At 40.5% G+C, this 14,783-nt stretch overlaps 1 protein-coding gene across 2 annotated transcripts in view; it reads right to left on the reverse strand.

Annotated features, from left to right (window-relative positions):
* GRIK1 (glutamate ionotropic receptor kainate type subunit 1) overlaps positions 1–14,783 on the reverse strand; it is a 164,689-nt gene that overhangs the window by 52,032 nt on the left and 97,874 nt on the right. For both annotated transcript variants that reach the window (XM_062573136.1, XM_062573143.1), the window contains 3 exons: positions 6,303–6,356; positions 4,367–4,540; positions 1,242–1,385 (listed from right to left, as the gene is read on the reverse strand). In XM_062573136.1, the coding sequence (XP_062429120.1) occupies positions 1,242–1,385; positions 4,367–4,540; positions 6,303–6,356 (372 nt within the window). The remainder of the gene's footprint in view (positions 1–1,241; positions 1,386–4,366; positions 4,541–6,302; positions 6,357–14,783) is intronic.

The following is a 14,783-nucleotide window of genomic DNA, read 5'->3' on the forward strand; positions in this document are numbered from 1 at the left end:
CGTGAGTCAGGTCCCTGAATACTGGGGTCACTGTTGTCTCTCTTTACAGTTTCAAAGAGAGAAGCTTATAAGGCAGCCTTAAAATCCATAAAATACCCTGTGTAGAGAAACAGAAGAACAGACGTCCAAAAGACAAAATAATATTCTGATAAAACCAAAAACAAAGCAGTTTTGGTAATCTGTAATGTCTTCCAGTACATCACATTATAGCTCGCCTATGGCAATTCTAAAACATTTGCTTAGATTTGGAGAAGATGACACATCTCTTCTACATGTTATGCAAGCACCCCTTGCCTTTCAGCTTGCTTCTTAAGATGTTCCTGGAGTCAGTTGAATGCCCTGTTGTACTAACTTCCGTTTATTTTATACCTCAATGTACGGATTCTGTTCTACTTACACAAGTGCTAATAAATGTGACTTTGATAGGAATCACACTGTCATGAACAAGATCACAACTGGGGGAAAAGATGAAATATATACAGGAAACTATATAATTTCTGATTTCTATTTCCACATTCTCGCCTAAAGGAGAAAAGTTTCTTTTTGGGAGTCATAATAAAGAGTGAATTTTTGGAAGAGCGAAAGCATTTCAGCTAAAATGTATACTTTTCAGAATGTGTATGGCTCAAACCATCTCAGTGATGCATTCTGATGAGATAGTGCAGGACTTTCTGAAGCAGTCAGAAACTTTAGAGTCAGAGACTTTAGAAATAATGGCTGCAGTATTTTCTAGATGTTATATTGCTGTGTGTAATGATCAAACAACTTGGAAAATAATCAGGATAAAGTGGTCAAACAAATATAGAGCTACTGACTCACTTTTCTTTCACTTCCTAGAATGTCAGTTGCTAGTTATTTCATATTTTTAGAAACTATATACATATATTATGATACATGTATACTTATACATATATCATAATAAACATTAGATGAGCAAAAAGTTTGGGAAGTCTTACAGTGCTGAATATTTGTTAATCTGAAATTTTATCATGCTTAAGGTTTAGCAATTTCTTTTTTTTTTTTTGGAAGACCAGATAAAGTTGCCACCAACAGGAAAGTCACAGCCTTGTGCCTGTAAACCAGTTTCTTTACCAAAGAAAGAGCGTAAGGAAAGAAATGGATATTTAAGTGCCAGAGTCAGAGTAGAGCATACGACAAAGAGCAGGAATATTACCGCGAGCCAAAGCAGTAAAGAACAAAGGAAGGGTTATCCTAGCCATAAGCAGATGGTCTACACTTGCCTCTTTGATCAGATTCATAAATCTGGGTCCAAAACGCCATGGCTTGTGTCTGTGGCACTGCAGGGAGCTGACAGTCATTTGGGAGGCACGCTGGGAAGCCACCGCTACCATATAAACAGCATCATACATCAGAGCTGCTTCAGTCTGCATGAAAAAAACAGATAGGCTTTCTTTAATGCACATCTTGGTGCCCCATCTCTGCTTTTCTCTACCGAGAGCCATCTCCAGGCTGTTCTGTGGCCTTTGCAGGATTGCTTTCCTCCCCAGTGGCTAGGTAGGTCCTATTTTCAAGAGAAATCAACCCCACCAAGCACCTATGTCTAAGTGTCTGCTGCCCTTGAGGACAGTGGCTTTCAGCACACATGGATGGAGTGGCCCCACCAGACTTCAGCTGGCGCAGCTCCCAGCTGAACCTCACATGCCGTTGTAGTAGGAGGTGACTTGTCCTTTTGAGGTGGCTATTTTGAGATGGACTCGTAGATTTAACCTCCAACAGCCTGCAGCTGGGGAGATAAATGCTGGATGCTGGTTGTGTCCCCCCCCCCCTTTTTTTTTAATGGGTTTGTTTGTTTAAAACTAGGCCCAATAAGCTTCATATTGAGAGACCGCACACCTTTTATCATTGTGAAGTTTTGGAAAATGTCACCTTTACCTGTGCTGTGCTCCAGTGCGCTCATGCGTAAGATGGGAATGGCAATGTTTCACTTAATGCACGAGGAGGTTGTAAAATGAAGTGCTTACATTTATAGTAAAGCTACTGAATAATTAAGCAGTATACTGGGTCCTTAAAATAAAACAGGTATTAATGCAGCAGATGAGAAAATGGAGTCATTCATATGAACTGCAAAATGAATCCATTTTTTATTCCTTTCCCATGCAGTCCCTTTGGGAAATTAATAGATTTGATTCTTTGTCTGTTTCATTTGCCTAAGTAAATTAAAACAGCATCAGTCTTCAGCATTGGAGGTTTTTGCTGATAATCAAATGTGATCTGAATTTATCAGCTGATCTTAATACACTGCAGATGAGGAATTGCTCTTGACACACTGGTCAGGATCTGCACAAAACAATGTTCCCGCAATCAGAGCAAATTGAAAATATTATAAATGGAGAGACAAGCAGAAGACGACAATAACAGCTGTTCTGAGTGTCAAGTATCTTTAAACAGATTCTTGCTCCAAAAATTGACAGTGACTGATCCAAAATCCCTCCAAGTCAGTGGAAAGATTCCCATTAATGTCTACAGACTTCAGATCAGTTTCTGTGTTAGACTGGACTGAATTCAGGACTGAATTTTAGTTGTTGCATTGGGTCCCAGTCTACTGGTATCCCTGGCCTAGAGACTCTGGAGATACCTAGTCAAAATGCCCAGTGCAGATCTCGTTTTGCATTCCTATTTGGGACCACTAGTGCTGCTAGCTGATAATATGATGCATCCAACATTGTTTATATGTCAGCAGCATAGCCAGACTTGGAGGGTCATATCTCAGGCTAGTGTAACTTAGCATTCCCTTATCCTGTTGTGCAGCAATTGGGAGGCTGTATTACCTCCTTTAGCCTGTTGATTCTCCTCTCAGTGTGGGTCTGTTTTAGGGCTGGGGTTGTGTGCAGGAACAAAAGGTCACCTCATTTTCTGAGGTGAACTACCTACAGGATTATGATTGTGCTTATACATAAAAAGAAAAATAGCAAGAGTTAGTTCTGGACTTTCTTTCTGACTTTGGTATTCTATTTAAATTGTTGCAGAGAAATCCAAAGATCTCATTAGAAGCTATACCTCTCTGTGTGATTTGGATATAAAGCGGGATGTGAACTCAAAACTCTGGTTGGGCAAAACAGGTCGTGCCCTGCCTGTCTCCCACAGGTCGAGACCACAGCAAATTATACAACACAAACCAGGAAGGAGAGATCCTGCGTTAATAATAGGATGTGTTATCCGGATTTCCTGATAATGTGCAGCTTGTCACAGACTTATTGTTTACTGAAATACAGCAGTATTGCAGCTCTCCATCAAATTAAATAAGTAGAACTTGCTGTGAATATTTAAATGATTAGAACTGACTGGAATATGTCTTCCTTGATGCTCACACTGTTTCAGAGCACCAAGGATGCTAAGAGATTATGGACACGCAAAGGAGGTGATAACAGTCTAATTATAACTTTTTAAAAATCCCAGTCTTACAGTCAGGTGAATGAAGGTGAAGAGCTATCCTTGCACGCCTTGGTTGTTTACATCAGAAGTTCTCCAAGAGAATTTCCCCCACTGCTTTGCCTATCACTGAGCACACTGGGACTGGGACTGCTTAGATAAGGTACTTTTTCCAAAATGCTAGAGATAACAGATATAATGTGTTTTGCCTCAGGATGTTAGGATGTTTCAAATTTTTCCTTGCAATCATCTGCAATAAAATCTATTTCATATAAGGCACATTATGTTATATTGCAAAAAAAAAAAAAAAAAAAAAAAAAAAAAAAAAAAAGCAACCTTCCACCCTTCCAGCACTGAATGGAGTCACCTAGTCCAAGTAGTTGTTTTCATTCTTTCATTTGGTTCTTGGTGGAGTGGTGGGGAGGAAATCCTAATTTCCTGGCTTGAAGATATCTTTCATTTATCTTTAAATTATATCTTAAAAGCTAGATTTGCTCTGGATGATGGAAATGAAGAGCAAAGGCACTTTTCCAATTTAAAAATGTTATTATTTGTCCACATGTACAATATCTTTCCCTGCAGGTTATAAATCCTATACCTATTCTGGAAGTTTTTATTTCCTGTTATGTTCTCCACTCCATCTAGAGCATTATTAGAGAAACGAGGCAACAGTATATACACTTGACATCAAAAAGATGAATAGTGTTAGCTGGACGGCAGCCTGTCGGAGAAGTTTGTTACTCATCTCTTCAGCTGCGTGTGTTTGGTCACATAGGTGAGTATGATATTGGTTAATGGAGCAAAATATACTTGTATGTAGAAGCAGGTGAGAGGGAGTCCGCCTTTGCGGGTGCTGCTTCAGCATTCGCATAATGAAATAAAACTCTAATGGGAACATTTCACACGTGCTGCCATGGCATTGCAGAGTGCCCTGTAAGCACCAGTTAGCACTGCGTCGCTGCAGTTATTCACTTACTGTCATCATGCCATCCAGGAGGCCGGTCTCTGGTTTCGGTGGTGCCTGCAAACGCTCCATAGACCATTTCTCAATGACTGATGAAACTTGGGGGTTTTCGATGTTGAGCAGGCGAAACCCTGTCATGTTTACTCCACTGTATCTGTAGGGTTCCAGGTCTAATGCAAATAGATCCTAAATCATCATTAAGAAAGCAAACAAAACCAGATGTAGCATTTTTAAAGCAAAACTTTGGGAAGTTATAATTGGGCAAAAAATTGCATTTGGTTTTCAAACCAAAGCTTAAGTGCGTGGTATTTTTTTTCCCCCCATCATGAACCCTCTACTTGCCCACAGAGAGTAGTCATAACTACTTTGGCTACAAATTAGAGCAAACCAAAGATATGGGAAATTTATGACAAACCAAATATCTGCTTTGTTGGAATATAAATGCCAGTTCCCTGCATAACAGGCTCTGGTTTTAGTTTGTATCAGTCCTCTAATAATGTTACAGCTCTGACAACCCAACGTGAAGGATTCGTTGGGCAATGTTAAGCTTGCTTCTCAACTCTATGAAGAGAAATTCCCAGAGATGTCGAGAGTAGTGCATTTTTACTATTTATGATCCTGATTTTTCTCCTGGCTTGAGTGCTTCAGGTAACTTGTGGCCAGGATGTCTAATGGACCTTTCAGGCCAGTGCACAGTGACTCCATGTGCTTTGGTTGCTCAGCATTTACAAGGCAGGAAAATAATGGATGTTCTCCATGATGTAATTGCATGACACATTCCACAGATGTATTTGTCAAGCAGTGAAAATATGATAACGGCTTTTCTTTTCAAAATAATTTTCTGCCAATCCCAGCAGGCCAGTAAAATGACAAATGTGTGGGTCAAGGTGTAATATCATGATTACCATCAAAATGTCAACATTTACAGTACCACAATGTGCAGATACCATCAACACTGGTTGCTCTAATATACACTCCACGCTAACTCATGCATACAATTGTTGATTTGCTGCTGTTGTATAGAAGTGTAATGCCCACAGTAAATGTAAATTTTTACATTTTTTATTTACGTTAGAATGGGCTTTCTCTTCTCTTCTGTCTTTCTGATATAGAATACAAATGAATCTCAAGAACAAATTATATATATATGTGTGTGTGTGTATATATATATAGAGAGAGATATAGATATATACATAGTGTATATATATTTAAATATAGGAATAATGTGTGTGAAATAGTTATTCATACATTTGTGCCATAAAACAAAACTTAGGGCTTATCTTTTACTATACACCTTAAAATTTCCCAAGTGACGCTACATGCATGTGATTTTTGTTTAATGAGTAAATAAAACACTTTGGCTATGAACATTATTTGTCAGACACCTGCTATTACCAAGCACACCTCTTTGATACAGCACCCTCTGACTTATTGCCAAAGCACCCTGACTGTCTTGTTTTTGTGTTGTGCTCAACCTGACCAGTTTAGGGGGGGCAAGGTCTATGCGATGGAGCATGGTGGTCTTCAACTTGCTAAAAATTAGATGATGTTTTTGGAGTTAGGTGTGAGTATAAACTCCTGAGTGTGAGTTTATATGGTTTTCTGGACAAAGGCCTTACCACACCATCTGCAGAACTGCACAGGAACATGGCCCAGAGCATTTGAACTCTAAATGACTGATTAATTATTTTGTTTTATTCTGATCCACCCATATTGATAACTTTCTCCCTAAGCACTGCACTGCAAGTGATTTTCATTGTATTCAATGGTTAGCCATCTTCACAAAATAGCAACTCCTGATACACTAATGCTTACTCGTTCTCCAGGGTTTTCCTGAATTATGGCAACCAAATGTCAGAGGAAAAGTGAACGTTTTTTTCTTTTCTACAACAAAAGTTATCTTTTCCGCAACAGAGAAAATTCACGCCCAAACTTTAGTGTTTCTTACCAGTGTTGTAAAAAAGTAGTGGTAGTATTCTGTCATCATTCCCATGGAAAGAATCTGTTGAAAGAGATTAAAATGTGAATGTACTTTACACTGGATGCTTTCAGTTTACTGTACAGTCTTTTGAAAAGCATGGACTAATTTGGAATGATGTTACAGGTTATAAAAACCTTAGTACAATAAAATCTACATTTTTTTCAAGAGTGAAAAATATCATATGTTAGTTAAATGGTGTTTTTATCACTTCTGCTCAGGAAAGAGATTAAAGATTGCCAAACTTCCAGGACAAGACAAATGACTAGAGATAATAAGAAGCTGATTTTTTGAAAAGTGAAATTGTTTAGTCTTCAGTTGAGAAGTGTAAAAAAGGAATTTACTAGGAGATAATGGAATTTATAGTGAAAGGGGTTTAGACTTTTGTTTTTATTCTGCATTATCATATGAGAACAAGATGCTTCTCACTGAAGTAAACCAGAAAAAAACAACTAGAAGAAAGCTTCTTTAAATGCCTTTTCTTCCACCTGGGGAATTCAGTTCTGCAGGAGGTTGCCAAAACAAACAGAAAGAAAGAATTTCTTGAATCTTCCACAGAGTCATACTTTTTGAAGCTATGCCAGTTAAGGTGATATTTCTTGGGTGAGGATGACATTTAAACACATACTGACTTGGCCACTTTTAGCAGGAAGGAGAGAAGCTCTTCTTCCATCCCTCAGTTTGGGTGAGGACCTTATGGGACCTTCTGGAGAAAGAAGAGTTTTTCCTTCAGGACATATCTGAAAATTGGTGCTGTGCCAATTGGAAATGCCCATGTAAACCTCCCCTGGCTGTGTTCTTTAGCCTCAGACCAGTATCACCTCCTCTTGTCATCATGTCTACGTGCACCATTGCTGTGATTCAAACATTTTGCCCTTCCTTGGACAGGCGTGATCAGCATGAGGAATTGTGAGCTAGGTAACTAGTGACAAATTTATTATCAATGCAGTAACACAAAGATGAAATGCTGTTCAGTTTTGATCACAGTGAAGTAAGCCTGTGTTACAGATAGTATTATGAAACACCTGTATCAACAGCTGAATAGCTATTTGAAAGGTAAGGGGACATAATAATATTTAACCGGCCAGAATTCTTCCAAGTGGCAAAAGCCTCTGTAAATCAGTTATTTGATAGCAGAGGGCAATTCTGCACATAAAAAGGGAAGGAGCCTAAACTTTCTAAGCTGCAGTAGATAATAACAACAGCTCAGTGTTAATCACAAACAACCAATCCGTTTCCAACTGCAAAAAATCAAGCCAGAAGGCAAATATTTTATTGAAACACTTCACTGAATTTACATGTCAAAATTGCCTTTTTTATTTCTTATTTTATTAGTCCTTTTCTACTGCATTTCTTAGAGTTATTTTATTACCTGTAAAAATGAGCAATCTAGCAATTCTAGGGACTGATGTTCCTTATTAATGCACAGAAAATGATATATAGTATCATTTGCATGAATGCAAACTTTTGCCTGCTGTCTTTCCCAGGTGACTTGATTGGACTCAGCTCTGCTCCCTGAAGCAGCTGGATCTCTGTGCCTAAGGTCCCTGCTACAGGTAGGAGGTGCCAGTAAGGATTATTATGACACAGATTTTCTTTTTCTTTAGGTACTGAAATAACCCAGTTGCTTCTTTTGGGGCCCAGGTCAGCCACTAGGTGATAATGATACAAATGTGGTTGGAAGTCAGATAAAACTCTGCATGCCTAAATTAATTTGGTCCTCTACAGGAAGTTCACAGTTGATTCACTGTTCTACATTAATATGAAAGCAAGAGCGTATTAATAAATGTAAAAAGGAAGGCTACAAATATCCAGAGGTAAATTATTGATTCATTACAGTTTTAGTTCTACCTTGAGATAGAAAACCTAATGTCAAGTTTATGATGACCATACCATTGCACTTATATCAGAAGGTATAAAATGCAATGTGCGTGCCTGCAGATTGCAAGACAATGGGGAATCAGGACATTTTGTTAGGCTACAAAATGCCTTAAAATACAACTTCCTCTCTAAAATATGACAGTGGCCTGTATTTGTTAGCTTGCCCCCTTATGTTTGTCACAGCACTGTTTCTAGGGTTGAGTGTGCAGTCTTTTCTTCCTTTCAGCTTCATGGAATAAAAAGAAAGAAAGAAAGAGAATTTCAGGAAAGGGCAAAGGTAACCATTAGAACTGCTCACCAGCTCTGCTATTATACTAATGCTTAGATGCTCTTGGTGTAGTGAAAGTTTTCTTAGTATTAAATGGAGGATCATATGCAGAATGGATTTAGAGCCAAACGAGTGCAAACACTTTGTGTTCAGTGACTGAACCATCATTTTGGAAAGTGGGAGACAGGCTGCCCAATCTTCTCAGGTCGGGGGAAGAAACCGAACTTGCTCCTTGTGCATCTCAGGTGTGAACTCTGGCCTCTGAATAAGAGGGAGATGGCAACTCTTTTGTAAATCTAGTCCTGACAGTAGTATTTATGCTAGCTGCTGTTATTGTTCAGATTTAGCCTGAATGATTGAATAGTTTTAAGATGACCAGAACCACCTTTTTTTTTTTTTGGGGGGGGGGGGGGGCAAATATACCGTAAGCTGAAAAATGTACCCCCTCTCTAATTAGGATAGACATCAATTTACTAATAAACCAAATGTGTTTGCTGCTATGGTCACTGAAATCCACCTGCACTGCAACTGTACTGAGGTTGTACTGTGTGTAAAGATACATTAATCTGAATGATTATGAAGTGCGTAACCTGGGCATTTGGGAAGCATTATATAGCTTGTGCTGCTGCAGCTACGCCGCTACTGGGTGTCTGGCTCATTAATCCAAGCTAGTCCAGTTATTACTTTCCTCACAAATCCAAAGGTAGTAGCCTGAATGGAGTGTCTGACTACTAAACACACTTTTGATTAACAGTTTTTATGAGAATATTGATTCCCAAATAATGCACTATAAACAGACAGGATAGACATGCCTGTGACTAATAAGGATTTCAAAACTCATGCTACAGGGTTGTATCTGAAAACAAAATAAAACCATAAACCCTGAAACCCCAGGGCAATTGAGTGTATAAAATGAGGTTCAGCAAGCAATGTTATCTGCCATGACCAAGACCCAGGGTTCACTACGGCTGTGGGTTGGAAGACTGCTATGGGATTGCCATGGACCTTGTTCGCCAGGGCTGCGTGTGAGACATCAGCTTTCCTGCTGACATCTCTCTTCCAAAGAAAGTATTCAGCAGCCCAGGATTGCTCAATCAATATGTCGCTTTTTGTATTTTCAGTTTTAATCATGACTCAATTAAGATGTGAAACTACAGCTAGGTGGGAGGAAGCTCTTAAGTAGCAAAGCATACAGTAATAATGTCATCCTCTGGCTAAGGAATAAGAGTTGATGCCAGCTCTGTCCCAAGCTGGACCCTCCTCTTCCACCAAGCTCTACCCTCTCACTTAGTGCTGGTTACAGGAAAGGCCTTAACTAGCCATCCTCCCCTCTAACGGTCATTAAGGATGATAATTAGTTAAGAGCTATATAGCTTTTAGACATCGCTGTGGCTTGTGAATGAGATCTGCAGATTGACCTAAATTGGGTGCTTTTTATTCATGGCTCTAAAAGACTGTACTATAGTAAGTTTTATTTCTGTTTTATGGTTACATACTTCCTGAACAAAATTCCTAATGAAGCGATGGATATGATGACAGTATTAAATACTCAGTTTGAAGAATGTTGTTAGAAAAACAGCAGACGAGGGTAAGTTAAAGCAAAACGAGTTGTTGCCATGTTGTGCTGAAGAATACAAAGCATCATCTTAATGACTCAGATGCTCCTAGTAGTATACATAGAGGAATTGCACTTGCATACTCTCAGTAGCAAGGACTGGTCTTCTACTCTGTATTTGCAACACAGCAGCTGGAGGGACTACAGCTTCTAGGAACTACTGTGAGACAGATAACAATAAAAAAAACTCAATTCAGCCTGGGGCATCTCCGAAGTATATAGCAAAGCAGCTGCTTTGGCTCTTCTCAAAGAAGAAGTACCCTCCCACAAGTGAAAATAAGCATAATAGTCCAAGAAAGAGAAGGGAAGAGAATGAGATTCATTTAAGTGCCCAAAAGAAACTAGAGTGAGTTTTCATTTCACATTCCTATTTAAATAACTTTGCATATAAGTATTTAAATAATTATGCATACGATATAAATGTCCTATTTAAAATAATAACCGCTTTTACTTACTCTAGATCTTAGATGAATGTAAACTAGTGGAATGAGAATGAAATGCTCAGCATACTCATTGCTGATCTCCTACCCATCCAGGCCTGTATAAAATCTGTTCTTCAGCTAAACCCGGATAGGAGATACTGTGAGCTGATTATGCGTTATCGTGGGAATAAGATGAAAAGACTTCCACCTCTAATCATCCATTTCAGTCAAGCTCAAGTCAGATGTTCAGGCCTTGCCTTCAGCAGATCTATATTTTAGCTTGTGGATCATGAACGTCAGTGTGAATCTGAATGAGTTTCAGCGGACAAAATATAGATGGCAAGTGGACAGAGAGTGGATCAACAGTACTATCTTTTATGCCTGTAAATCTCTTTGGGGCCTCATTCCTGGCTTGCTTCTGCCCTGCATTTGTTCACCTTCCAAAAATTATCTCCACATTGAGAGCTAGTGTCAGTCTTCCCTCAAGGCAGGCTGCAAGTAGAAGGATGGGGAAACATTAACGGGAACTGCATCAAATCCTTTGCTTGCTTTCACTATGCACTTTCCTCACTCATGCTATTATTTAATTTCATCAGCATTAAAGGAATGCATCTCATTATCCAATTAATTAGTACCACTAATGTTTCCTAAGATCAGCAAGATCAGCTATAATGAATAAACCCCCCTCCACCTTCCTGCCTCTCAAGCATGCAATATGAAGAATAATGAAGAGGATTATATTGTGCTTCCAGTGCTTCCCTGGACTTCATTCAGCCAGCTTTACCTGAGTGTAACTTAGCTTACTGGAAGCCTTTAGTATAGCCTGTGCCCTGCTCTATCAGAACAGTGGTCTAGCTGGTAGAGAGTTCCTCCAGTAGGGACATGTGCTATGTAAAAAGCAGGATATACTCAGTAAATGTTTAGCTAGTATTGACTCCATCTGAAAAGCAAGGCCATAGCAATAGGACAGGACAAACCTATCTGCCCAGAGCTGCAGTCTGCTGTGGCTGACTCCTTCTGCTTCCTGAAGAGATCCCACAGAGCTAAGGCAGCAGCATTGCCCTTCAAAATCCAGCAGTGACATAGTCTCATAATACCAAGACTGAAAACACTCTTTCAGATTGCAAGTCTGCTTGTGTTTATACCACCAAGTGAACTGTTAAAGGAAGCAAAGAACAGCTATATGTGCAAGAAGTAGCATGGCACTGCATTGCGAGCATATGTACCTAGTCTAGCTTTCGTCTAGATGACCCACGTAATGAGAGCAGAGAAACAGAGATCTCTGCCTGGACTAGCAATCTCAGAATAAAGTTTGGAGACGATGGCCACCTTTACTTCTATGGAGACCTACATTTAGATTTGGGAGCCCAAATGCATAGCCAGATTTCTGGGTTAATATGTGCATGTGCCTGAACTCTGGCTGCCCCAATTGACCTGCTTCTAAGGTATGGAAATCTGTTTTCAAAGGCCAAACAGCAGTCCTGGCTCACTTCAGAAAGTGCCTCATCAGGATAACGGGGAAGCCAATACCCAGGCAGTTTCACTGCACTCTCTGGCAGCCTGCGTGCCCCTCTAAGCACACAGTTGGTGTGTGTTGCTCACCTCATACCTCCTCTCAGGAGGCACTCAGAACTGAATACAGTTTGCGATAACTAGCTCACCTCATCTTGGGGAGGTGAGACTGTCATGATGCATACATAGTATGTAACTACTACAAAAAACATAGTTATCTCATACTGCATTGCTTTATACCTTCCCTAATGAAATGATGCAGGACCTTAGGGCTCTTATGAGAGCCACAATAAGATTCACTTTCTGTGCCCATTTTCTTCACTAATGCCTTCACCCAAAGGCTGGGATTTCCCCTTGCTGCCTTTCAGCAAGAACCAGGAAGCCAGAAGAGGACATCTTTCCACTGGGACCTCTTTATAAATTCAAGAAGAGAGAAGAGAACCAGTGAAAGGAGGATCTCTCTGCTTCCCACCTTTGGGCATGCAGGGAGGAGCTGCCACAGGAACTTCCCCAGAAGTAGTGAGAACAGAGCAAATCCTGCCTTTTTTTTTTTTTTTTTTTTTTTTAGCAGTGATCTTCACCTCCCCTCCATCAGGCTATTTGAGGGAGCATACTCAAGAACTGATGTTTTATCTTCACACATTTATTATTATACTTAGAATGTATGCTACAGTGACACTTAATTTTAGCACCCCTGTAAGAACAGAATGAGTTATTTTGCTGCCCTTTCTGTCACACAGTGAAAGCAAACATAGAAGCCTTTATAAAATGCTTTATGAGTGTCCTAAATCTGATTAAAATACTATTTGTTCAATTAAAAATATTTAAAGGTGTGGGGAGAGAAGTGGATAATTTAAGGTTAGTTGCATAATTTATGAGGGATAAGTTTGCCTACCAGTAAAATGTATATCAATCATTGGTGAGTTCAAAGAATAAATTGCAACTTAAACTCTTCAAGTAAGTCTTTCACACAAAAAGGCAGTATCAGACCAAATACGGTGTGTGCAGGATATATTGGGAGACTTGCACACAAAACTGACTACAGACAGAGCACTAAATTGCTTTCTGCCACCACGCTTTTCCCTAAGAAAGTATTTCCAGCCTCTTTTTGCAAGGGATCCTATTCTGCTGCCTTGAGGCATGTTTGGAGTGTGCATGATCAGCTTGCCTCTACTGGGGATGTCTACTTAAAAGCTTGGAAAGGAGAGAGATGCTAGGCACCCTCTGCTAAGTCCAACAGGGAGGCTCCTAGAGAGCTTAAGCAGATACTGAGGAGGGACTTTGGAGATCACACAATTGCACTGATAAACCACAACTGTACTTAACTCCTACTTTTGGCATCTAAGTCTCTAGTAAATCATGGTCCTTGGTGGAAGATTTGTTCAGTTCTGAGTTTTGAAACTCCAGGAGCCAAATCTCTTGCCTTCAGGGAGAACAGGACTGGGATTTTCAGGCAGATCATGGGTGTGACAGACCAGTTGCAACTTTTTGCATAAGCTTGGCTGATGCAGCACATCATGCTTGTGAGGTCTACTGGTGTAAACTCTAGGTTCAAGTAATTTCAGACTATCCTGATGCCTGGGGAACAGGTCACTTTGATCAGCATGAACCGCTGGTTTCAGGTAGTTAGGTAGCTGCCTGGGACAGGCCACAGAGCTGGTAAGTTCCCTTAGTGCTCCAGTCCCATGAGGTTACCAAGACCCTTAAGGGAATATTGGAGAGAAAACTCAAAGCAATCATTGAAAAAGTTGAATTATTGAATAATCACAATTTCTTCCTACTCTTTCCAGGTCTGGGTGATGAGAGAGCCAGGCCTCCTTAGGCTGGTCGGGGACTGTGGAAGGCTGGGCTCTCTGCAGCATGTCAGAGGGAAGGAAAAACATATGAGTTAAGGGAGTAGGTTATTCGGCTGCATGCAGGCTTTATATTTTGCTTAAATTAGTTTATTGATTTGCCTGTTCTTGTTGTGCACAAGGCAGAAGTGTGGTATTGTGTTTGGAGCTATAAATAAACAAAAGATAGTCTCATTTAAGAGAAGAAATCTGTCTTTCGTGCTGTTTTGTAAACAAAAGCGCTAGGCAGGCTGGTCACCTCTCCTAGTCCCGCATCCTGGCAATGTAGCTGGTCAGGGTAGATCTGCACTCCCAAATCGAGCTCCATACGCTGATTCTTTAAGGACATCATTTCTGAGGTATTTAGCTCCCATATAGAGCTTTGCAGCATCCCTTCCCCCTCCTTCCCCAGGAACCAAGCTGTGATGCAGCCGGTGCCCCCTGAGCTCCAGCATGATTTGCACCTGCTTGAAGAGCCATTGCTGCCAACACCTTGGCACGCAGCAGCAGGTAAGATTTGCAGAAGCCAGGCAGCTTTTCTGCCCTGCCTCTACTAGCAGCTCAGAGGAAGGATGGTGGCTGCCAGCAGAAACACTGTTGTGGGTATGCCTGGCCACCCCGCAGCAGGGAAGTGCAGGGGGCGCACGCCAGACATGTCCTAGATGAGGCTTGAAGGAGGCCAGAGGTGCACCTGCCCACCGGGAGTGTCCAAAGGAGAAGGAGCAGCCGTCAGTACTGAGGTGGTGTAACCTCTAGGTTCAAGTAAGTTCAGATTGTCCTGCGACTTGGAGGGGGAAATGCAGCCCCTGTGTGACCCCTCTGTAGCTTTAATCTGTAAAACGCCACCCCTTCTTCCCCCTGCCAAAAATTTCTATTTGGTGTATTTATCTTCTCCTACGTGGGCTACTAAGCTGCTACTAG

Source organism: Rhea pennata, chromosome 1, assembly GCF_028389875.1.
Source record: "Rhea pennata isolate bPtePen1 chromosome 1, bPtePen1.pri, whole genome shotgun sequence".
Taxonomy (NCBI): domain Eukaryota; kingdom Metazoa; phylum Chordata; class Aves; order Rheiformes; family Rheidae; genus Rhea; species Rhea pennata.